Genomic DNA, 26,246 nt, shown 5'->3' with positions numbered 1-26,246 from the left:
GTCCTGCCTAAGAATTAGATTATATTACAAAGAGAAAAAATACCGTTCTGAAGCTTCTGTCAGTTCTTTGTGCTTATAGAAGCAGGACCCAGAATAAATGTGCTTTGTTTGGCAGAGTGAGTTCATAAGCTTTAAAAGTGCCTTGAACTTGTGTGGTGTAGGGAGAGATGGATTGCTCTGTAAATTCATAGGAATTTAAAGTTCAAGAGCGGGGGGGAGGTCTGGTAGAAGGAGAAATCCAAGAAGATGCAGGCAAATCTGTGTCTAAGGAAGAAACAGCCATGAAGAATCATCCGCAAAGGGAGACTAGCTGATACTGCTATTGGATTTTTTTTTAATTTTTTTTCAACGTTTTTATTTATTTTTGGGACAGAGAGAGACAGAGCATGAACAGGGGAAGGGCAGAGAGAGAGGGAGACACAGAATCGGAAACAGGCTCCAGGCTCCGAGCCATCAGCCCAGACAGAGCCTGACGCGGGGCTCGAACTCACGGACCGCGAGATCGTGACCTGGCTGAAGTCGGACGCTTAACCGACTGTGCCACCCAGGCGCCCCTGCTATTGGATTTTTAATTTATATATTTGCTTCTGCTGTGCCATCATCCTAAACTTTCTGGTAAAGTCCGTTCTACACAGTAGGCTTGTATCGGTGGAACTTGGAAAAAACAAAGGGATGGGGTGTGGAAAAAGAGATGGGGTGAACAGGAAGAGACGAAAGACAGAACTGTAGGAGTAAGAGGCCAGGGGTGAACAAGGGTTCAGCGAAGTGGAAGATGAGAGCAAGAGGCAGCCACGACAGATAAAAGATGGAAGCCCGAGAACTCCAAGGGTGCAGGAGACACAGGTGAAGGGAGCATGGGATGAGGGTGGGCTGTCGGGTTTCCAACTGAATGTTGAAATGCATATTAAAGATGGAGATGCAGGGTGAGGCAGAAACTGGTACCTGGGAGAACAGGCAGGTGGGTAAACATCACTAATTAAATCATTAACATCTTTTTACTGAAGGTGGAGAATATGAACAACCTATCTGATGTCATAAAACTAGTAAGGGACGTTGCTCTCAAACTCAAAAGCCTAACTTCTTTTTACTATACTCCACTCTTTCTCCAAGAAATAATAGAGAATATTTATTGCTATCGTTACCATATGCTTAGCCCTGGTACTGTGATAGGTGTTTCTACCCCCCAAAGTGCCTGTTCTGAACTGCTAACTGGAATAATATAAACCAAGTTGATAACACAGGTGTTTACCTACAGACTAGCTGGTATTACGGGTTACTCATATTAACAAATTAATCGACTGGGTTTGTGGTATGGGAAGAAGGGGGTCTAAAAAAAACCCTACCACCTATACAATCAGGAAGCCAACTGAAAAGTTTAAATTATGCTATTCATCTTGACAAGATATTCAGGACTAAATAGTGTCAAGGATAGGGAAAATCTAATGCTTTTCAAATGAACCCCAGAATTCTGAAGATGAAAAAGGTGACTCGTACAAGAAAGTCCTTGAAAAGCATCTTTTTATTTGCTGTAAGAATATAATCTGGCATTTGTACACAATCCATCACGCCAAAACAAAAACAAAAACAAAACACATGGTAGGTATCTTACAAGCAATGAGGAATCTCAGTATCTGAATTCAATCAAAATATTAGCCAAAGCTGAAAAATAGCATCTTGGGATAAAACAATACAGAAAATTCTGCCCTAGGATCATGGCTTCTAACGTCAAGAAGCACAGTCAAGAAAGCACAGCCACGTTGCTATCTCAATGCCTAAGACTGAAAGTATTGCAGGACAGATGATAAACATCACTGATGATCCACTGGAAGCAAGGAGGCCAGTACCCCATGGGCAGTTTCACTGTTTGCTTAATGGCTCTGTGAAGCAGGCACTAAGGCGCCTGTATACAAACAGGGAGGAAGTACCTGTTGAGCTAACCTTCTTCAGGCAGAATAGACGCTGTGAGCCTGCAGAAGGATCCCGTCGCTCAGGGACCAAGCAGGGAGTTAAGAATTACAATTGCTTTCCTAACAAAAAGTCACAGTGATTTTTCTTTTTGTAGAGTAATTAAATTTCCCTGAAACACCATTGTAAACCATGTTATAAATAAATTACTCACTAGCGTGATGGGCACTAAACTCTGGAGCTGGCTCAACTTGCATAACTGTGGTTTACTAGAAGTGAACTGTGGTGAAAGAGAGAAGAGAACACTAAACCGTTTGCAGTCAGACTCCAGAGGCTATGGCCATCAGTACACAGCTTCTGTGTACTGTGCCTGGGAGTTTGTTTGTTTGGTTTTTTTCCTTTTCTTTTGTTTTCTTTTTCTTTTTCTTTTTCTTTTTTTTTTGGATGTGGAATGCTCCTAATTACATCTGTTCTGTTCCTATTACTCACTGAATTCAGCAATAACAATCCACACCTACATTACCCTCAATGTTCACCACAAAAGGCAGAGTGGGTATTATGAGTCCCACTTTCTAGTTAAGTAAACTGAGGCTTTTAAAGATTATGCCGTTAGACCAAGGGCATGCAACTAGTTATAGACGGCACAGGACTGGAGATCAGAACCGCCTGACAACAAACCTAAAGTTTTCCACTGCACCAGACCATTTCTAAAGGGATCAAAAGCTATTTCTGGCCTTGAAAGATTCCTTCCCACTTTGTGTGATTTTAGTCCCAAAGTAAAAACTCTAGGAGAGATTCAGAAGAGCTAAAAATGCCGCAATGAAGAGAGGTGAGTTATTGACTTCCATTCCTCCAAGAGCTGGAAGAGCAACTGAGATCCCAAAGGGCTCAGCTATATGGTCTGCCGGGAAGATTATCCAAAATTGAACTTAAAGGTATCTCCAACTTTATGGAGAAAAATCTGCAAATTAGAGATTTAAATTAGGTTCAGCAATTTACATCCTCCTGCCCCAGGACCACAAGACTTCTCCTGGGGTAGATCTCAAACCTGGAGTCTCTGAGGCATGGGCATCTCATTGATTTCTAGAATTGTCAACTGTAAGTGAAAGTAACAAATTAGAAGTACAGCCAAAATGTATCTCCTGCAAACTCTCAAATTTCAAAAGGTACGAAATGAGGCGATTGTGTGAGCATGCAACAAAAACCAAAGCATGCGTCTTTATTTTTAACTTGTATCTTCTCTGTGAAGCCTCTGTTCAGAATTACCTATGAACTCTATTCATCGGTCTTCTTTTCCGCTGTGATTGTTACATTCAGAAACACAACTTTTATCTTTAATGCATTTCCTTTGGAAGTTACATATTCACCTACATTTTAAATATTATAATAATCACCATATTTAAGAAATGCATATGCAAAAACACCTTTTTCTACTGTATTTAAAGTTGGAAAAGATGTTTTAAGACTTACATTTCTTAAATACAATGATTATTAAACCAATATTCTTACTGGGGCAAGTCAACTTCTAGGGATGAAAGAAGTGTCAGTGGGAGGGATTCCATGTTTTCTAAAGAGGTGGCATTATTTTAATTTGGGTTCTATTTAGACTTTGAAAGATCTATACAAATATAAGCCACATGAGACTAACCTCTTACTCCTGGAGTCTCCATTGACTCCCAAATCCAGTAACGGCTGGGTCCATAACAGAACAAAGGGGAAAATCACATACAGCCTCCACTTTGCCTTGGTGGAGTCAACCACGAAAGCACCAGCCCCCAAGGCTTCCAACGGTCTTGGAAGCACATCCCACTGTGGCCGGTGAGTGCTGAGAGGCAGGGGAGTGGGTCTCTCCTTCACTCCCTCTCTTCCCCTTGACCTATTTCCTGTTCCAGTTATGTGAGATATTCTGAATCTTTTTCATTTTGATCCTCTGATCCAGCATCTTGTACCTCGCAGGATGCTCGTCAGTTTTCTTTGGGACCGAAGGTGCGTAGGAGCTAGACGCGTAAGCAGGGCGTTTAAAATGACGTAGAGGAGGCTTGATGACTGGAGGCCATGCAAAGGAAGACAGACAACCATTAGCCTTGCCAATGACACGGCACAACCTAACTACTGTGGGCAACTTGCTCTCCCCTAGACCTGTCTGTTCTCTTGAAAACCAGGAAACAGGGCGCCTGGGTGGCGCAGTCGGTTAAGCGTCCGACTTCAGCCAGGTCACGATCTCGCGGTCCGTGGGTTCGAGCCCCGCGTCAGGCTCTGGGCTGATGGCTCAGAGCCTGGAGCCTGTTTCCGATTCTGTGTCTCCCTCTCTCTCTGCCCCTCCCCTGTTCATGCTCTGTCTCTCTCTGTCCCAAAAATAAAATAAACGTTAAAAAAAAAAAAAATAAAAAAAAAAATAAAAAAAAATAAAACCAGGAAACAAACAAGTTGGATCCTCACTGGGAATCTTACTGCAGGTAGATGAATAAATAACATTATCACCCTCGTCATTTACTTAAAATAAATAAAGAGATAGACAATGGGAGCAAGGAGGCCAGAGATAGACAATGTACACAACCTAGAGACAGACAATGAGGATCCCAGAATACAAAGCTTCTCTGACAGCGAACGAATGGAGTTCAGGAAGTGAGTGGGAGCAGTGGTATCACTTTGGGGAACAGCAAAGTAAACACAGGTGAGCAGAGTCATACCATGATTCAGCATTTAGCACTGTGTGTAAGCTTCCAGGCTTGCAAAGTGGCAAACAATCTCGAAGCGCTAATAAAAAGTACCTCACGGGGAAAATATTTGCCAAACACACACAGAAAGGTCTAGTGTCCAAAATGTTTTTTGAAAACTCTTAAAATCCAGCAAAAGGAAATAAACAACCCACTTTACCTCGGAGCAAAAGATCTGAACTGACTCCTCACCGAGGAAAATACGCATATAGCAAAAAAGGCACACAGGAAAAGAGGCTCCACAATTTGTGCCATTAGGGAATTGCACATTACAAGAGCAATGATATACACCACACACCTATTAGGATGGGCAAAATCCAAAACAAAACTGATGACACTGCTGGCGAGGATGCAAAGTGTCAGAGCCACTTCGGAAGACAGTTTGACAGTTTCTTACGAAGCTAGACATAGTTTTACCGCACGATCCAGACATTCTGCTCCTGGGTATTTACCCCCACTGATTTGAAAACCGGTGTCCACATAAAAACCTGCATATGAATTTTATAGAAGTTTATTCATCATTGCCACAGACTGTAAGCCAAGAACTCCTTCAACTGGCTGTCCATGTTGTAGACCACCTACACGACGGGATATTATTCAGTGATGAAAAGAAATGAGCAGTCAAGACACATAAAGACATAAAGTACTAAAGTGATTCCTCCTCGTCTGCTCCCCTGTGCTCTGCCCCCCACCACCCACCCCACCTCTTCCCTGGCTCGGTCCCACTGGAGAGCACTCTGTGATACCATGTAAAAGTGAATAAAGGTAAAGCCAGGTTAAATGATAATCACAAACAGATGAGATAGAACAATCAGGTAAAAGGTATGAAGGACAGAGCAGGTGCTGAGCCATTTCCTCAAACACTAGTTCTCAGTGAGGCGATTGTACTAACATGTAAAAGGCCAGCAAAGAAAGGTAATACACAGTTGTGTCAGCGTGGAGGGCTAAGATTAGGGGACAGATCTATCAAACAAGAGGTTACCTTTGTGAAAACCAGTTTCACATATCTCTTCCAATATGATCAAGCAAAAGATCAGAACTTAAACATACAACTTAAATATACAATCATAGGGGTTAGTGAAGTTCTGGTACATTCTTAAAATATACTACTGTGATACTATGGAAAAGGGATATAGATGTCTATTAATAAAAATAGAGGTTCATATAATACTGTTAAATCAAAAAAGCAGTAAACAGAATCTAATCTCATCACTATAAAAACATATCAATATGCACATAGGAAAATCCCAAAGAACACACATTTAAATCATAGCAGTGATTACCTCCGAGTAGTATAAACATAGCTGTTGTTTTTTGGATGTGTACATTTTCTAATTTTTCTATGATGACCAGGTTTTAGTGATGTAACTTTTGAAAAATAAACATGCTATTAAAAATTCCTTCCATAGAATCATACATCAGAGTTATTCTACAAAATCATATGTAATAAAAAGCCAGAAAAACGGGGGTGACTCTGGGCTTTAATATTATAGACATCTCAGAGAGCTCATAGCTGAGTATACTTTTCACAGTCTATAGACTAATATTCATTCACTGATGTCTTAGAGCACTTATGTGTTGCTGATAAAACGGTGAACAAAACAGAAATCCCTGCCCTCATGGGACTTCCATTCTAGTGATTCCTGCTGAAATTTGTGACTTCACTTACAGAAGAAAAACATATTCAGGCATAATAAGGGATGCTATTACTACCATAACACCCACACCAACTTTTCCTAAGATGTCTAGCAAATGGTCCTGTAGTGACAGAATAATACATGTGCAGAAGAATCGAGAATTTTTTCAGACTTCACAGTGCTTAATTCTGTTTCTTAGGGTAAACAAGGGATTGCAGCACAAAACACTCTAGGAACAAGTGTAAAAACGACCCTGTTACCCTGGAGAATGGTGTAGAAACAAGAGAGGTTTCAGATTAAAAGCTGATTGTTGCAAGCGTCTGGGCTAGCTGATTTACTGCTCTTCAAGTCACAATCCCTCTCCATATTCATTCTATTTTCGCTACTCAGCATGAACCCAGCCAAAGTATTATTGAATTTCCCACTTCTCAGCAGGAAGAAACATTTACCGTTTGCTGGAATTCTTTTTGTCTGAACAAAAACTCCCCTTGCCACTGGAGTCGCTGCAAATAGAGTTGAACCCGCTGATAGAGATCGGCTCCCCACCAAGACTGTGGAAATACTTATATGCCTGCTGTCACCTTTACTCAAAATGTTGGAAAAAAGAAAAATTCATATAGTGCTGTTTTGTATGCATTGATTGCCTCTCCACTCTGCAGGGAAACATGATTTGATGACAGGGCAAAACAGCAGAGCTAGGGATAAGGGCACCATCTTGAATGTAATGGAGACTTTTGTTCTGGGATGCTCGCCTGGCCTCCAGGGCTCTTTCATTCGTCTCCTGGCTATTCTGGAGATACTGGAAGAGGATCTGATCCTTCCACTTTCAATGACTGCACACATCCCACAGCTGAACCCAATCCGTAGTGTTAAAATCCACCTCTCCTTCCACGAGGGTAGAGAAGAACCAAACTGGGAACAGAATCCCCTCCCCTCCATATGCTTGATTATCAGCAAGTTGGACCTTTTTTCTCTTGGGGACATATTTACAAAGTCGGCTCTCATCTCTTAGAGCAATTTACTTGAAGGAAATGATCTAATTAGCTAATGAAGATTTGACAAAGTCACATTTCTGCACTGAGCCTGAACTTGGGAAAGTCATTATCTGTATTACTTTCAAAAGTGCTTAGGAAAAGAAAAGTGCATGACAAAAGTTGATCCATCACCTCCTTTATTTCACAATTATGCACAATATTTGTTTTTCATGAAAGCAATGCTCTTTGAGGGGTTTTAATCCTCATCTGTTTACATCTTTTTAAAATTTTTTTTTTCAACGTTTATTTATTTTTGGGACAGAGAGAGACAGAGCATGAACGGGGGAGGGGCAGAGAGAGAGGGAGACACAGAATCGGAAACAGGCTCCAGGCTCTGAGCCATCAGCCCAGAGCCCGACGCGGGGCTCGAACTCACGGACCGCTAGATCGTGACCTGGCTGAAGTCGGACGCTTAACCAACTGCGCCACCCAGGCGCCCCATACATCTTATCTTACTCATCAACACCAGGGTTCTCCCGTTGTCTATGATCTTCTCCCCTTCCTCAGCCACCACCAACCTCTCCGTTACACCCTCTCTGTCTCTGTCCCTGTCTCTATCAAGACCATTTTGCTTGGTGGCTACTTTTCTTGTGGTGTGGGAGAAGAGTCTCTATAGAACTAGTTTTCAGAAAATAGATTCAGACTTAGTCCTACGTCAAAATCATGCGGTTGTTAGTTGGATTCAGGCATTGCAATGTGAAAGAGGGCTTTTAAAGCTCTTTAAGATCACAGAGCCTGGAGCCTGCTTCAGAGTCTGTCTCCCTCTCTCTCCGCCCCTCCCCTGCTCATGGTCTGTCTCTCTCTGTCTCTCAAAAATAAATAAATGTTAAAAAAAATTTTAAAGCTCTTTAAGGTCATATTAGACTACTGTTTCTCAAAGTATCCTTCAAGAAAGTTGCAAATGTAATAGGTATTGTTAGGGGATGGGGAAGTTCCTTGTCAAATTTAACTGGGTTAAAGGTAAACCACCATCTTCATGGTACCCCATCTTCTCAGACACCTAAATAATAGGGCTATGTATTAATGAATCCTTAAAAGCAGCCAATAGCATGTAGCTTTCCTCTGTTTCTTTTTAGGCTAAGGAACTCCCTTTATAGGGTCCTCTCACAGAGTGTTCAGCAGAAAACACTTTCATAAAAACAGGGCTAATCATTACCTTAGGGCATCATATCATATGCTATGATGAATCCCTACCTCAGGACACCTTGTTGTTCTGCACTGAGAGCAGGTCAGAGAGAACTGTCACTAGTCCTCACCTGGTGTTGGTCCTGCCTAATCTCAAGCTAAATAACAATTTGTGTGAGAATCCGTCTCTGTTCTTCTGATCCACTATGACTTGATTGTGATCTTCTGGAACCACTAACACTGAATCTCTGTTGCAGAGCACTACCTGTGATGGCAGCAACTTGGTCTATTCTTAGCTTCTGAATGAATTCTAATTATTAGCACCTTTTTATTTTATTTTTTGATGTTTATTTGAAAGAGAGAGAGAGAGAGAGAGCATGAGTCAGGGAGCAGCAGAGAGAGAGGGAGAGAGAATCCCAAGCAGGCTCCATGCCGCCAGCACAGAGCCTGACTCGGAGCTCAATCCCAGGAACCACGAGATCACGATCTGAGCCAAGACCAAGAGTTGGATGCCCAACCAACTGAGCCACCCAGGCACCCTAATATTAGCACCTTTTAAAAATAAGAAGTGTTATACATGTATTTTCTGCTCTTTCAAAGAGAATGCCATGATAAGAGCTTTGGAAAAAAATATTTCCATTATACACCTTTTCTATCTGCATTCACACACACACACACACACACACACACACACACTCACATCCCACATACACTAAACTAACAAGATAAAAAAATCATTTGCTGCCTCTGGAATATTGGTTTACGTGAAGAATAAAACCCCACTTCCATACATTCCATTTCTAAAATCAGTGTCTACTCGTGGTATCTGCCTGAAAGCTGATGCAAAGTCCTTATGAAAATTACAAAAATCCTTCACAAGTTTTGAATTGCAAGGGATTAGAATGCTAACATCAGCTCCACTGAAGACGGCATGATAAAAGAACCTGAGCTTGTGATTTTCATTTCAGGCTTCACCACATACACATATATATTGTATACATATATACACATATACATACAATACACATATATTGTGTACTAGGCACGATGCTAAGAATTTAACGAGAATTAGCCTTTCATCTCCTCTACAACCCTATGAAGCAAGCACTGTTACCACCCTCTTTTCGGGTGAGAAAACTGGAGCTTAGAGAACTTAAGCAACTTGCCAAAGCCTACACAACATGGCATGCAGGGAGCCTGGATTCTGGATTCACCTTCAAGCAGCTCAGCTTCAGAGCCTTAGTCCAATATTTAAGATAACCTTGGGCCAAAGTTCAGAGTAAGTTTTAGTAACTACCATAATAAGTTGAAAGAGTCAAAATTGTATCTCATTTACACTATCAATATTTGAGTATATAATCTGTATAATATATGGGATTCTTGAATACCTTGTTAGCAGCTATAGTTACACTTCCCCCAAAGCAAAAGCCAATCATCCCCCCTTAATATAATTTGTGGTGATAACTTGGGAAGGAATTATATAAAGGTCTTAGCTAACAGATCTCTTAAATAACTGCTTTTGTCTCTTCCTTCACTTATGCCAGGTTGGAACATTAACAGGAATTCCAAAAGTCTCAGCCCCTATTGATGAGCAATCAAGCTAGGTTGAGCTCCAGGTGGTTCTCTCCCTGGCTGCATATGAGAACCACCATGGGAGATTTAAAACATCCAAACGCTCAGCTCATACCCCAGATCAATTAAAGTAGAATCTATGGGGGGTTAGTCTGAGACTTCAAGAGTTTTTAAAGCTCTTCAGATAATTCCACTGTGCCAGAGTTTGAGAACTACTGTTTTGGTCTCTCCAAATGTCTCCTTCCTTATCTTCACAAAAGAAACAATAGTAATAATATTTTGCACACTGGAAGTGTTCTGTAAACTGTAGAGAGCTAGCCAATGTTGCTGCTATATTTTGATCATAACATCCTGCCTTGCTAGGGAGGAGTCTTTTGTGCATCTATTAAGGTTGCTTGTGGCCTTCAGAATTATGCTTTGTCTCTCTCTCTCTCTCTCTCTCTCTCTCTCTCCTGTCCACTACGTTTTGTTCTTCTGTTGGGTCTACCATGAAGACAAAAGCTCTGAGAAATGAAAAGGTATTTTTGTTGTTGTCGGAGAAAGCAACTTTGTGATGCTATCATTTGAGAACTCTAAGAAGACCCACACCAAGAAGAACCAACCCTGAGATTAGCCATTATTTTCTAAATAAATCTAACACTTGGAAAAGCAAAGAATAAGAGCAGACAAAGAGGACATTCCTGATGTCTGACTGAAGGATAAGATAAGAGTGAGAGCTTGCCAGGCAGAGATTAATTTTAAAGCCTGCCTCTACCACTCCTGTTTTTTTCTTGGGCGAGTCACTTTTCCTGTAAACTCCAAGTAAGTTCCACATTTCTCCTCTCCAGCCCACGCGTAACAGTTGCCTACTTCACAGGGCTTCTGGGAGGACTCAGCCAGACTGGGCATATAAAGGACTTACTATGGCGTCTGCAATAAAAAATGCCTTCGGTTCTTTATTGTTATCATTGTAGTGATAGTGACCACGTCCAAGGGTAACTCCTGGTGGATAAAGTGGGACTAAAACCCTGAACAGACAGAATGCCAAGAAGACTTCCAGGGTGGGCACTGCCATTCCCTGTAGGACTGATCTTGGGCTGATAGTTATAGTGTTGCTCAGTTTGAGATATAATCTGCCTGGCGTTAGTTTATGCCTCTGGATTTGTATTCTCTCTGGACACTTTCTATCTTCTTTTCGGGGCATCTTTTCAGATTATCTGGAATTCCAAACATGGTTTATGTCTGATTCTGATCAAGTCAGCCATATCAGCTAATTTGGCATGACTCGGTTGCATTTTGAAGGTGAGCTCAGGAGAAAACATAAAATCAGCCGAAAGACTCCTCTCTATGTTAGCATCAGCTCCACGAAGGGCTGAATCAGGCAGGATTCTTCCTATTCCCAAGGCAGAAACACACCCTTTAAAACTCTAGCAGTTCGGCTGGACTGGCTTTCAAAGGTAGTCTTTTCCTTAAAGGGCAAGTGGAAGATATTAACTGGCTTCAGCAGTAAAACAGGCTTGGTTCTTGTTCATGATCTAGGCTTCCCACGAGACGTTTTAAAAAATGAAAGCGAAATAAAACAACCTTTTACAAACTCAAGGCTTGGCTGCTTAAGGAGACCCAGTAGCATGGTCTCCGTCTTCTGTACTATTCGGTGTTTGCACACCCATTATCGCAGCTGCCCTCATCCTTGGAAGGGGCCAGATTCAGTTCTGTCTCTACCGCGTATGACTCGGGCACATGGCTTCAGTGCCCCACATTAGATGTAGTGTTGTCTAAGGAGATGATCTACTCTAAAACTCCTCAAGGTGTGTTTTATACTAAAACTAAGATAATGAAACCCATTACCTACATTTTAAGACTCTGGCTCTCCAAGGACTTTACCTCAAGAAACTGAGAATGCTAAATAACCCACTGGTTCCCTGTTTTCACCTCACAGTGTAAAGATCCCAGAAACAGGAAGCCTGCCTCTGAGAAGCTATCCAGAAGGAGCTGTGACACTGCATGAGCCAAACCACTACCTAGCATCGAATGATGACCCAACCAGCATTTTCAGGTCCCCAGAGGAACGTATGTCCATAGAGAAAAGATAACCCGCCTGGTTTTGTTGCCCTTCATCCAACTTGAAGTTGTTTGCTTCTCCACCTTGCCTGCACATCAGATTGCCTGGAGAGCTTTAAAATTTACTGATGCCCGGGGCGCCTGGGTGGCGCAGTCGGTTAAGCGTCCGACTTCAGCCAGGTCACGATCTCGCGGTCCGTGAGTTCGAGCCCCGCGTCGGGCTCTGGGCTGATGGCTCGGAGCCTGGAGCCTGTTTCCGATTCTGTGTCTCCCTCTCTCTCTGCCCCTCCCCCGTTCATGCTCTGTCTCTCTCTGTCCCAAAAATAAATAAAAAACGTTGAAAAAAAAATTAAAAAAAAAAAAAAAATTTACTGATGCCCAAGCTCTACTCTCAAAAGTCTCTGAAACGATCTATTATTTTAAGTTGGAGCCCAAACATCAGGATGTTTGTCACGTCCAGTGATTCTAACGTGTAGCCAGGTTGAGAAACACTGGCTTAGGTGCCAAGTTCGTTTTGAGAATAAGTCAGTTTATACTTAGGTATTAAGGAATATCTGGGGCAGCTGGCAGGATCTGGTCATTGCATGCAGGAGTTTCCAACCCTTAGCCATCTGCTAAAATCTGTGACAAGAATTGAACCCTTGAAAACCTACTTTGGAGGGAGGTGGTGTGGTATTACAAGAGAAGCATGGGTTTGGGACAGCACCTAACTGGGTTAAGCTATTACTAGCTGTAAGATTCTAAGGAGATGAACTATTCTGGGACTCAGGTATTTTTTTTGTTTTGTTTTCTGCTTTTCTGTAAAATGGGAAGAATAGTAACTACCTTGCATGGTGCCATAAGGATTTTAATGGGGATGTAAATGAGAACGTATATACAGTACTTTGTAAGCTTGAAGACTCCCAGTATGTTGTATATATTTGATATGTGGCTACCATTTTTATTACAGAGCATAGGGGATGAATAGTCATCACTGAGGGCCTTTTCACGGCGCCCTCCCTGATGGATTTCTTATGATAGTGTAGAAAAGTCATATAATTCCCCACACAACTAGATGCTACTACATCAAAGACCTTACCAAACAATGAAGAGATTAATTTAATTTATTTATGAACATTTGGCAGAGAACACACCATTCTGATTCAAAAAAGACTAATTATCTAAAAAGTGCATGTGTGTGTGTATATATATATATATATATATATATATATACACACACATATATATGGAAATCTATATCAGCTACCTGAGGGAACCAGTTTGCTGAAACTAAGTGCCATTCTAACCAAAGCAAAAGCATCTAGCCCACATTCTAAACTACTTATACAATGTACAGATACAATGTACAGATATGGATGTTTGTGCAATCACTTTGGGCAACACCTAACCATGAGTGTGAAGGGGTGCTGGAAATCCTGGTTGGGATGGGAAGTGTGGTTTAGACAACCAACCATGATGGAAGAAGTTTCAGTCACTGATTTCTAATCTTGATGTAATTAGGAAAATCACAAGGGCACTTTTGATTCTTAAGACTCTGCATTTATTATGCTGAGGCATAATAATTCTTCAAGTCACCTTCATTGGAAGCCATTCTTAAACCACTGATGCCCTGGTCTTTTAGATGCTTCTTTATGCTTTATCCTGCAGATCATTAATCCTGGCTACAAACCTCATGGGGACAGGGACAAGGTGTTATGCACACTTGCGTCCCCAGAACCTAATCACAGAACTGGTAACAGTTGGTGCTAAGAAATATTTAACAAATGAGTAAGCTACTCTGCATCACACTCAGTAACTTTCATAAATCTCGCATTTACTAAAGAATAAATGAATCATTTAGAAAACACATCAGCTGGCAAAGATGATGGGAATCTACAGACCCTGATAGGTCCCCCTTGCTTCAACAACGTCTTGATGTCTAGATTTGCTGCCCATATTTGTTCCAAGAAGGGTGTCAGCAAGTTCCTTCGTCCTGAAGTCTCAAGTCTGAAGCCCGAACACGTTTGCTTTACACAAATGCTACAACCTCAGCTCATTTCTACACTAGAGTATGGAGAGGCACTGAGGCATGGTTTTCAAACCCCTCTCCCTCTAACAAAGAGCTAAAAGAGGAGGAGCAGTTAAGTAAGGCCCGAAGACAAGCTCTCTTCTTATTCAAACAATGGCTGGTTATTAAATGCACTGCAACCTGAGGATTTAATGATTAATGGTTTCATTTAATAAAATTATTATTTCAATTAATAAAAAAAATAAGGAAGTCCTCCCTCAAGGAGGGATCACCTTCAATTTAGTTATTTGTTTTCATTTTGTTGGCCCCAGCAGGCCCAACGTATGTGAGCCATGCTGTTTTAAAGGAGAAAAATCTTTTGGAGAAAAGCCAAGTATTTTTCCTGAGTTTCTTTTTTCCCATCAATGTGTATGGTTTTCCACATGCACATATAAAATGGGAAGTGTAAGGCTCAGTCAGTAACTCTGCCCTTTGTTCATACCAACAAGGACCTATGCCTGGAGAAGACTGCAAAGCTAAATTTCACCAGGGGTCTGGAGCTCTGAAGTACTAAATCAAAATATAACACGTGAGCTTTGATCTACACCATTGTAAGAATGACAACTTCCATCCCTCAAACTCAACATAAAAGAATTACAAAAGAGCACTCACTGGAATCTTCACTCAAAACACAGGGCAGGGTCCCTCCACACTCATAGCTGGGTAATTGACCTAATCCCCAGACAGAGCACAAGTGTGCAAGAAAGGCGGTTACAGTGTGGACTATTTGACGTCTGTCTTTACCCACTAGCAATGAAACTCAAGCAAAAAGCATAGGCTTGTCTTGCCTCGCTAACTTTGAGCAAGCTACTTATCCAATTATGCCTCAGTTTCCTGATTTGTGAAATGGAGATAACATTACCAGGATCAAGTGAGGTAATACATGTTAAGAATCTAACATTGTCCCTGATATTTAATAGATGTGCAATACATACCAAAGTATTTATTGTTAAAAACCTGTGTTAGGGAGATCAGAAGTTATTTTTTGAAGTTCATCACTCAAGAACTTATAACACACATAATGTTTCGTCCTGGTTAAAAAAAAAAAAAAATCATAAACTTCCTAAAATGTCTTCAGACCTCAGAGCTGGTCAGGTCTCTTCTGAGGAATCCTCCGGATGGACGTTTTATCCGTAGTCCCCTAGAATAGGACACAGACAATGTCACTGCAAGCCAGCTGGCATCTCAACACACACGCTCTTTCTACGTCAGACACAGAGATTAGAAGCTGAGCTGCGTCTATTGCCAACACTACTGTGCATGCCAGCAGCTGCACACACAAAGAAGCAATCAGCTGTCTGCATCAGCAAATGGTGACAGGACTGTACCTTTCCATCTAGGGACCACTTCAGGAGAGTGATGGGACTGAGGCGCCCTGGGGAATCTGCTCAGAAGTAAGTCACTGACTAATCTCCATCATCAGCAGTCATGACTGTAAGTAGTGGTGAAGCTCCGGGCCACTGCTCCAGTGAGAGCCAACATCTCCTCAGCTCTCCATCATTTACAGCCCACCATGGAGCTTGACTGGGTTCACAAACCCCATGGGGCACAGTGGAAGTTGGCTCTAGAAAAAAATCGGCTGCAGGTGCTATTACTTTATGACACAGGAGTCACTTTGCGATAGATGTGCCAAGAATCAAGGTGATGTCCCCAGAAGAGTTTCCCGGTGCTGGAGTTTTAGGAGGACTCCTTTGATAACTTTGGAAACCACACAAGCAGTTCCTTGATGAGTTGTTCTCTGGTGGCTTCTGGATTGAAGCATGGTACCAGGGGCGCCTGGGTGGCGCAGTCGGTTAAGCGTCCGACTTCAGCTAAGGTCACGATCTCACGGTCCGTGAGTTCGAGCCCCACGTCAGGCTCTGGGCTGATGGCTCAGAGCCTGGAGCCTGTTTCTGATTCTGTGTCTCCCTCTCTCTCTGCCCCTCCCCCGTTCATGCTCTGTCTCTCTCTGTCCCCAAAATAAATAAACGTTGGAAAAAAAAATTAAAAAAAAAAAATTGAAGCATGGTACCAGCAGAACTTTCTTCATATCTGAATCCTCGTATCTCCCCCAGTATGTTAGAAAGAGAAAACATCAAATTTCTCTGCAATATATCTAAAATCAAGTTTTACATGGATGAAACCAAACAAAACAGTCTTGGAAGACAACCATAGATTTTTCACTTAAATTCTTTAATATGTAATACTTTGAGCAGACAGAAAAGTATAGACAAAGGTATCAAATTCCTATGTATTCTCAATACAACTTAATCAAATGTTAACATTTTGCATATCAGTTCAAAAATGTATTTACTTTTTAAAGTTTATTTATTTTGAGAGAGAGAGAGAGAGTGAGGGCGATGGGCAGAAAGAGGGGGAGAGATAGAACCCCAAGCAGGCTCTGTTCTGCCAACACAGAGCCCAATGTGGGGCTTGATCTACCGAACCATGAGATCATGACCTGTGCCGAAATCAAGAGTCAGACACTTAACAAACTGAGCCACCCAGGCGCCTCAGTTCAAAAATTTATTTAAAGAGATTAAATATCACAAATAGGGTTGAAGTACCTAGTACACTGTTCCATGATACTTCTCTCCCCCAACCCCCCACCACATGCAAAAAGCATCATATAGAATTGGGTATTCATTAGCCCTCTGCATATGTTCACTCAATTATTGAATTTGTGTGCATTTATTAAATATCTAATATTTTAGCTTGTTTTAAAAGATAATATAAATTGTATTAGATGGTATATATCTTGTTGCAACTTGCTTTTCTTGTTCAATATTATGTTAAGCATTGTTTGTAACAGCAAAAAATGGAAAAAAAACATCAATAGGAGAATAATTAAATATCTTGTGGCTCATTTATATAATGGACTGCTATACGAATGTTAAAATGGATAATTTTCTTTTTCATATGTTGTCAAACTTTCTGTGGGTCTTTTTAAAGGTGTGCATTTAAAAGCAGGATAGAGCTGGATTTTGTTTTCCTTATCTAATCAGATAATCTCTTAAACCATTTGCAATTATTGTTATTACTCATATTTTTGGACTTGATTCTACTACCTAATTTTGGTTTTGTTTTGAATTTGATTCTACTATCTAATTTTGTAATCATTCTTTATTCCTTGCTTCCTTTTCTTCTTCCTTCTATTAAGTTGATACATTTTTATATTCCCCTTTTTTGTTATTGTTCAGTTCCCAATTTAGATGTTACAGGCTATATCTCCACTATTTTACTAATGATACTTTGTGTTGAAAAGTTACAAAATTACAAAGTTCTGCCCAAAGACAAAACAGGTATTAGCAGTCCTTAGCTTTCCACTGAACAAACCTCCTTTCATCCATAGATTCTGTTTCTCATTTTAATACAAAAATTGGACATTATTTTTAGGGTCACTACTCAAATTTACCAATATGTTTTATTTACCTGTGCATACACCATTTATTCTTGTATCTCACACCTGCTTTGGGTTTGTTTTTCTTCTTATTGAAGTATATCCCTTAATCATTCTTTTAATAAAGACTGTGACTGATAAATCATGTCACTGTATATCTGAATTTTTTTTTACTTTGCCTTCACTCATAATTAATAGTTGAGCTATTTTAGCTATAGTATATTGGTTTATTTTCCCACAACACACGGTAGATACATTTTCACTGTCCTCTGGCATCTACTATTATGAATGCAAATTTTGCTGCTAGTTGGTTGTCATTTTATTATAGGCAAAATGCTTGCAGCCTCCTTGAATATAACCAGCTTTTCATGGCATTTAAGATTTTCTATTCTTGAGGCAATTTTGGGCAATCTCACACAATATTTTTAGATATGCATTTGGTTTTATTTAGGTATGGCAACTGAGGTGCATTTTCCACCTACGTTGAATCTCTCAAACCATTTAACTATCTTCCATGCTCTTTCGTTTTTTATTGAGATATAATTCATATACCATAAAATTCATCATTCAAAGTGTATAGTTCAGTTAGCATATTCACAAGGCTGTGCAGTCATCATCAGCATCTAATTCCAAAACATTTCCATCACTACTAAAAGAAATCCCATATTTATGAGAATTCACTCCCCATTTTTCTCTCTCCCCAAGTTTCTAGCAATCCCTAATCTCCTTTCTCTTTCTACAGATAAGCCTATTCTGGATACTTCACACAAACAGAATCATATAATGTGTAGCCTTTTGTCTTCTGGCATCTACTAGCAATTTCACTTCTTTCTTTCACTTAGGAAAATGTTTCTAAGGTTCATCCATGTTGTAGAATGTATCAATACTTCAATACTTTAGTATGGCCCAATAATAATCTATTATATGGATATAGCACATTTGTTTTTTAAATTTTTTTAATGTTTATTTATTTTTGAGAGCAAGCAGGGGAGGGGCAGAGAGAGAGGGAGACACAGGATCCAAAGCAGACTCCAGGCTCTGAGATGTCAGCACAGAGCCCGACAAGGGGCTCAAACCCACGAACTGTGAGATCATGACCTGAGCCAAAGTTGGACACTTAATCAACTGAGCCACCCAGGCGGCCCAACATTTGTTTCATGTACTCATCACTTCATGAACAGTTAGTTTCTCTCCACTTTTAGCTATTATAAATAATAATGCTATGAATATTTGTGAACAAGTTTTTGTGTACACATAGCTTTTCAGTTCTCTTGGGAATACACCTAGGCGTGGAATTGCTGTGTCATACGGTCACTGTATATTGAACTTTTTGAGAAACTACCAAACTGTTTTCCAAAGTGGCTGCACCATTTTACATTCCCACCAGCGATGTAGAAGGCTGGTAATTTCTCCACATCGTCATCAACGCTTGGTATTATTGTCGCAATTTTTGTCCATGTAGAGTCGGATCTCACTGTGGTTTTGATCTGCATTTCTCTAATGACTCATGCTGGTGAGCGTCTTTTCATGTTCATCTGTATATCTTTTTTTGAAAAAATGCTTCTTTAAATCCTCTGTCCTCTGATTAATTGGGTTATTTATCTTCTTATTGTTGAGTTGTAAAAATTCTTCATATATTCTGGATACTGGACCCTTATCAGATATATGATTTTCAAGTATGTTCTTCCATTCTATGGATTTTCCTTTCCACTTTCTTAATAGTGTCCCTTGAAGCACAAAAGTCTTTGGTTGGAATGAAGCTATATTATCTATTTTTTTCTTTGGGTTTTAGGTGTCATATGTAAGAAACCACTGCCTAATCCAAGGTCATAAGGGTTTATCCCTATATCTCCTTCTAAAAGTCTTACAGTTCATGTTCTTTCACTTTTGATATGGTTCCCTCTCTAAACTGTGTTTGGTATCCGGTCCTAAGGACTGACTTCCAACATTAATTCTCTTTTCATCTGTGTTGCACATTGAGTTTTTCTTTCTCTTTTTAAATTCCAGTGGCTATAAATTTGTTGGCTTTTTAAAATTTCAGATTCTGAATTGCTTCTTTTGCATATCTCTGTTCTTATTATTTTTTTTTTTCTGCACAATTTTATTTTATTGTTTTCAAGGATTATTATCCCTCTGGCTTTTTGAGTATCCTTAAACATGGTATTTTATTTTATTTTACTTTACTTTATTAGAGAAAAATGGGGGAGGGGCAGAGGGAGAGAGAGAGAGAGAGAGAGAGAGAGAGAGAGAGAGAGAGAATCTTAAGCAGGCTCCACGCTCAGTGCACAGCCTAACACACGGGGCTCAATCCCAGGACCCTGGGATCATGACCTGAGCCAAAATCAAAAGTCAGATGCTCAACCAACTCAGCCACCCAAGCACCCTTAAACATGATACCTTAAATTGCTTGACGCCAAGAGTTTATGGTAGAGGTATTTGAGTCAAGGGAGGCAACGTGGTATTCCTGAGGTAGGACAGTCGTGGGCTGGCCATCGTAATGAGTGAGGTGAAGGCTGTCTGCTGCACGTTGCATGGTTAATTATGTCAAATGTTTTGAGAACTCCAGTTCTGACCACTTGGAATTGCCAGAACTCAGAGCCCCCAACGCACAATTTAGGACAGTTCAAACTGCCAAACTGAGGCCAAAGACAAGGTGTCTGCAAAGACAAGGTGAGTCATAAGCCTTGGAAAACTAGCAGGCCAGCAATAGGCCCCCAGCACAGCAGGTGGGAACCAGGTCAGCTCTGTATATTATTGTGGATGTCTAGGATGAGGTCAGAGGTGCCATGTGACCCAGGAATGATATAACCTTACAGAGAAAAGCAAACACTATCACAGCACACTGGAGTTGCTTGATTTGGAGTCGTTTCCCCCCTAATGCCTATAGTCCTAACACCACCAAAACTACAAGCAGGAACGAGATGAAAGAGGCTTCCAGAGACAACAGAGAAAGAAAGTAGAGTTAGTGCAAATCCAAATTTGAAAATGAGTCTTTTTCTGAAGGCAGTTTCTTTCTCTGCAGTCATAAATGAAACTGGACAGTTCTCACTCACACACCCAGTCTTACAGACATTAATGAGCACCCAGTGTGTGCTTGTCACCTTGAAAGGCACCGGGATAGAAAAAAAGACAGTCCCCACTCTTGGAAAGGCTGCTATCAATGAGTGAAGGCGTTTACAAGCAAATCATTGTAAGTCAGTATTAATTCTACCTAGATGATTTGGAAGGACCACCAAGAGAAATCATCCAGGAGGAGAAAAGGGTAAAGAGTGTTCTAGGCAGACTGATGGTGGCAGGAAGGTTTCAGGGCTATTCAGTGGACACTGAGTCCCGTTTTTGGACTGGGGTAGGGAAGCTACAGAAGTTGAGGTTGAAAAAGTACAGATGTATGGATTATATTTCATCTACTCTAAGGTGCCACTGGTTGTAAAGTGAACTATTATTTCATGTACAATCAAGAAAAAATGCTGCTCACTAAATTATAACACAGCATTGATTGCAAAACATTCCTATTGTATAGGGGCTAAAATGGAAGGCAATGTCCTGCTCCGAGTGGATGAAATTTGGCAATTCCCAAAAGAAGAAATATAAAAGATAAATTAACATTGGAAAACGGATTAAAAAAAATAAATAAAACAAATACAAAGTAAATGTGAAAATAATTTTGTCTAATCAAATTGGTAAAGCATTAATGTTAGCATTAGCAAGGGCATGGTAAAAGGCAAACTCACCACTAAAAGTATAAAATAATATTACCTTTATGGAAATCATTTTGACAATAATATATCAAGAACCTAAATATGTACATATTCTTTGAGCTAGTAATCCTACTAAAGAATCCATTCTAAATCCACACTTACAGACTCAGAAGATTTGGATACAAGACTGTGAGATTATTTATAATAATAAAAATAACATAAAAGAGAAAGTTATCCATGAATAGATACATAAATTGTGGTATAATATGAAATGGAAGTCAGTCACTGAAATATTATTTAATATTTAATAATGGGGGAAATATAATATAACAGTAAATTTTAAAAGGGAAGAAACAAAATTCTCTGTAGAATATAATTCAAATCTAGGGGGAAAAAAGCATCTAATATAGACTGGGAGGAGCGGCAATCTTGGTCAACTCTAAGTGCTAGCATTATTAACATTTTTCCTTCTTAAACATTTTATTATTTCTCAAATTTTCCCATGTCCATATCTACCTCCTTCCTCCCAAACAAGTTTTGCCAGGTTTCACTTATAAAACTTAAAGTGTGGTAGAGAATGTAAGCCTATGCATGGAGACAGAATGACCAATAGGTGTTCCTCATATTACATAGCAATTACACAGGATCATCGTGAATGCTTAAAATTTTCTGGCAAACGTTAGATGGTATCCAATACAGACTGTACAGGACTTTCATGTCTCTCAATAGTGGAGATTAGCTATGAGTCAGTTCTATGCTAAATTCTCAAGCATTATTTCTAATCCTTACCGTCATGCAGACAGATGAGAAACAGAGTTCCAAGAAGCTGAATAAGTGTAGTGAGCTTGCACAATTTGAACAAGGCAAGGCTGGGATTTGAACGCAAGCCTCTCACAAAGACTCACACTCCCTTCCCTGTACCATTTGGCTCTCAAAGAAGTTCTTCCATCACCTGCCCCAATGGACATCAAGGAAGAACACGATTCTACTCTTTCCATCAGTGAGCAGGAAAGATTGTGAACCAAATATGTGTACATAATGTGCATTCCAAAAGGCACGTTACAAATGTTGACGGCAGAGGCAAAGCTCTCTGATAATGTGGGGTGGACTAGATAGATAAGGGACCAGATTCCCATTTTATCAACCGTCAAAATCAACTCCTGAGAAACCAGTCCTTTCTGTCCCCTGTGATTGCTAAGGTCATGGTGCTGTGCCATCTACCCACCTGGCAAGGTAAGGCGACTCACAGAGCTAGTGCTTGGGGCTGGCGAGCCGTGGGAGCGCTTCTTGGTGCCTAGAAAGAGGAAAAAAGGGGTAAGGAAAAGCAGGATTGTGGACAGACTTGTAGGACAGGTAAATGTTCATCTGAAACATTATCAAATAATCCAAACATTTGGGTCTTAAAACAACGTTTGGGAGAAGGTTGGGTGAGGTTGTGGGAGCAGCACGTATTCCATGGTCCAAAAGAACCAGGAGCATAGCCTTTACCTCTGTGCGTGTGATGGTTCTCAGTTTCCTGTCCCCAACACATCACAGAGCAGAACCACACTTTAGAACCACCAAGGAAGTTTTCTAAATACACAGTTGCCTGAGCGCCACCCCCAGAGATTCTGTTCTCACTGTACTAGGGTGGAACTCTGGCATCAGTATGTTTAAGTCCCCCAGATGATTTTATGTGCATCCAGGGTGGAAGACTGCTGCTGTGGAAGGGAAAGTTCTAGATTTAGAACCAAGGAAACAGGGGTTTGTCCCCAGAGACTTTACAGGCTATTGAACCTCAAACAATTAACTTGATTTTTCTGAAGCTCAGGTCTTCTGAAAAATAAGGGAAATAACAATGACATCAAAGTGTTCTGGCGAGTATGAAAGGGACCACGGTGTGTGTGCATGTGCAGGAGACCATACTAATGCTCGGTTAGTGGGGTCCATGGGCTCTCTGCAGCTGGCATCAAAACTCCCACCAGGACGGGGCACCTGGGTGGCTCAGTTAAGCATGAGACTCTTGATTTCAACTCAGGTCATGATCTCATGGATTGTGGGTTTGGACCCTGCATCGGCCCCGAGTTGATAGTGCAGAGCTTGCTTGGGAATCTCTCTCCCTCTCTCTCTGTCCCTCCCCTGCTCCTATGCTCTCTCTCTCAAAATAAATAACAACAACAACAACAACAAAAACATCCCACTGGGAAAGGGATTATCTATCTTCGTTCATATGAACAGTTTCGTGGGCCACGAGGGAATGACAAGGCAGACCCCAGAGTGAGGATCAGGAAGGAGAGAGAAAACAAAGGGAGGGCTGAGTTGTTGTGAAAAAGAACATTCACATAAACATATAAATAAGTATGTGTGTGTGTGAGTGTATACACACACAAGTATATATTTTTTTATTATATATATGCATATGCACACAGACATGCATGGGTATACACATTCACATATATTGTGTATACAAATGTTATTTATCCACTCATTCATCTCTTTCTTTATTTTGTCATCCAGAGTGGGGCAAAAGAGGCCTGGACATCAGAATCCAGCAACACGGCAGACGCCTGGAGTCTGAGCTGGCAGATGTGCGGAGAGAATCCTTAAACAGAAGATATACATGATCCACTGTCATTTCTGTTACAAGTCCCCTGAACCTACTCCAACTTTCTGTAACATCTACGTTACACGCAGAGGCCTGATGTGTATGGAGGTTGTGTTCATTGAGAAATCGCTGTCTGAGTCAACACAGTTGACTTCTCATCAGAGGAAGTGAGAACTTGGGGCCAGAAGTGAGCGGGGAAACTCCCCCCACCCCCCCGAATCGCAGGTGAGATGTGGAGAAATACACTTGGGATGGTGTCTGAGAAGTTTCATTTTAGTCTTACAGGCTAGGGTACCACCCTGATATTCTGTGTTATTGTTATTATTATTACTGGAAGTGGTAGGCACAGTAGTGTTAACAGGAGGAGAAGAAGCAACAGGAAAAACAGAAAACACAAACGAATCCAAATACCTCAGGGCCACAGAAACGGTTAAGTTGCAAGGAGGTGAGAGAAGCTACATCGGGCAGAACTTTACGTCCCTGTGGTTCAGGTCTCATATGTGCCCTGAATATCAGAGTTGGCAGGGAATGCAGAGGGCCCAATCCTGGCTCTGAGGGTGATTCAGAATTCCCTGAGGTGATTTCTATAAATGTGGCATCCAGGGCCCTTTCCTGAGCCTACTAAAGTGAAATACCCAAGGAATGGAGCTAGATGTCTGCAAGTCAACAAGTTGCCCAGGTGGGTCTAATGACCACTGGTAGCATGAGGTGTCGCAGACACCCCGAGGTGAAAAGCCCAAAGTGAAACTCTGGGTCAGGACCAGGGCTGCCTCATTGCACAACTCCAGGGGGTGCCCTTCACAATGCATCCTACGCAAAGAATGGTGGGCCTGTGCATAGCAAGTCAGCTCTGATCAGGGGTACTACCAGGATGCAAATCCATGCCTCTAACCTTCTTGTCCAGAGCCACTTCTGGTCCACCAGAAATGCTTCTGTGTCCCACTGATCTGCATCTACACCGGGGCGCCAATGACTCAAAGCATTTATCCCTCCACTCACAAAACACCTTACTTGTCTCACTGTCCCCTCTACCGTAGGGCTTACAACAGCAGCGCAACATCCAGGCTGTAGGAGCGGGCTGTCCTGTGCCTAGTAGGAGGTTTAGCAGCATCCCTGGCCTCTACCACTAGGTGTCAGTAGCACCTCCCTATCGAGATCTTCAAAAATGGCCTCCTGACAATGACAAACGTTCCCTAGGAGCAAAATTGCCCTCAGGTGAGAACCATTGCTTTAGGATGGAGACTGGGTTCAGGTTTTTTATTCAGAGTGGTAATTCACAATTTGACCGCTTGGTCATTAATAATAGTCACTGTTGCACATCAAGTGGTTACTATGTTCTAGGTACCATATTAGCTATAAATAATTAAATGTACATTAGTTATCTTTCCTGATAGTAACTCTCTGATGGTAAAATAATTCCCATTTTATGGAATTATGGAATTTGGAGACGAAAGCTTTTGCACAAAGCTACTGAGTGGGGCAATACTTAAGCCAAGATCCTTCAGAGTTCAAACCTAGAGACACTTTTCCCTGTGACTCTTGCTGTTTTTTGACTAACTCAATATCCAGGCTCCCTTCAAGTGCAGTCATACTAAATTTGCCTCAGGATAAGAAAAACCTAAACAATTATTTTAACAAAAAGGAAAAACAAAACGAGATTTTCAGGCCCAACCAAGCACTGGTGAGCCAGCATTTCCAGAAGGGCTTGGAAGTTTCACAACTGCCCCAGGTGATTCTGATCATCACGCAGGCTTGGAAAACTTTCTGCAATAGAAATTTCCTTGTTGTTGTCTCACTACTGGAAAATACGGCACTCTGCTTTCCACGGCTACTCTTGTGAACTTGAGAGATCAAACATAACGTTGCCTATGCGAGCCCTTGAAAACCTGCAAGGCACTGAATGACAAGCCTTCAGTGTTATTACCTGTAGAAACATTCGCTAGTACTAGGTGATTTCATACAAATGCTTGGTGCAATTAAAAGAAAAATGACTCACTGTGATTTTTTTGAAACCCTGCAGTTTGGTGGCTTTTCCTTGGGACAGGTTTTCATCCCCTTGGTATGGTCTTTGCAGACACTGAGTGACATGGGGACCTCTGGGAGCCTTGGGTCAGTGGAAAAGTGGAACCACAAGCCCTCTAGACATGGAGTTATTTTTTCTGTTTGCTGGATGAAATGCCCAATGTACCAGGAAAAGGGAGCAATCATCCACATCTCTCCTAATCATAAGTCACAAACAGGTAGCATGTGGAGACACATAAAATAAACCTGTTTGTGATTTCTCCCACCCTTTAGATGGCATCATGGACTATTGTGGGTGGTTAAGTTCTGAGTCAACCCCCTACTGGCTCCCCGTAAACTGGGGTTGTATTCCTGAAATCATTTTCCATCCCACAGCCACCAAACTTACCTATCACTTTACTCACAGTGCCATTTGTGGGAATAATACTCAACTCATGTAAGTTTCATTTTCTAAAACCCCACCCCTTCTTTGCTCCAGTTGCCAGA

The 26,246-nt window shown here is 41.1% G+C and overlaps 1 protein-coding gene across 6 annotated transcripts in view; it reads right to left on the bottom strand.

The window, feature by feature from the left end:
- Positions 1-1,501: 1,501 nt before the first annotated feature.
- PDE1C (phosphodiesterase 1C) overlaps positions 1,502-26,246 on the bottom strand; it is a 513,888-nt gene continuing 489,143 nt past the window's right edge. For 2 of the 6 annotated variants that reach the window (XM_025929475.2, XM_086693133.1), the window contains exons 18-19: positions 22,380-22,448; positions 1,502-3,951 (exon numbers count right to left, since the gene is read on the bottom strand). In XM_025929475.2, the coding sequence (XP_025785260.1) occupies positions 3,782-3,951; positions 22,380-22,448 (239 nt within the window). In that variant the 3' untranslated portion in view covers positions 1,502-3,781. Of the gene's footprint in view, positions 3,952-15,157; positions 15,219-16,438; positions 16,518-17,971; positions 19,640-22,379; positions 22,449-26,246 lie in introns of those variants that run through there. The other 4 variants (XM_086693124.1, XM_086693119.1, XM_086693129.1 and 1 more) reach the window with 4 other exon arrangements.

The sequence above is a fragment of the Puma concolor genome, chromosome A2, assembly GCF_028749965.1.
Source record: "Puma concolor isolate L17-30 chromosome A2, mPumCon1.1.hap2, whole genome shotgun sequence".
Lineage (NCBI taxonomy): Eukaryota > Metazoa > Chordata > Mammalia > Carnivora > Felidae > Puma > Puma concolor.
The sequence above is the reverse complement of the archived record's forward strand: the minus strand, read 5'-3'. Positions and strand labels throughout refer to the sequence as shown.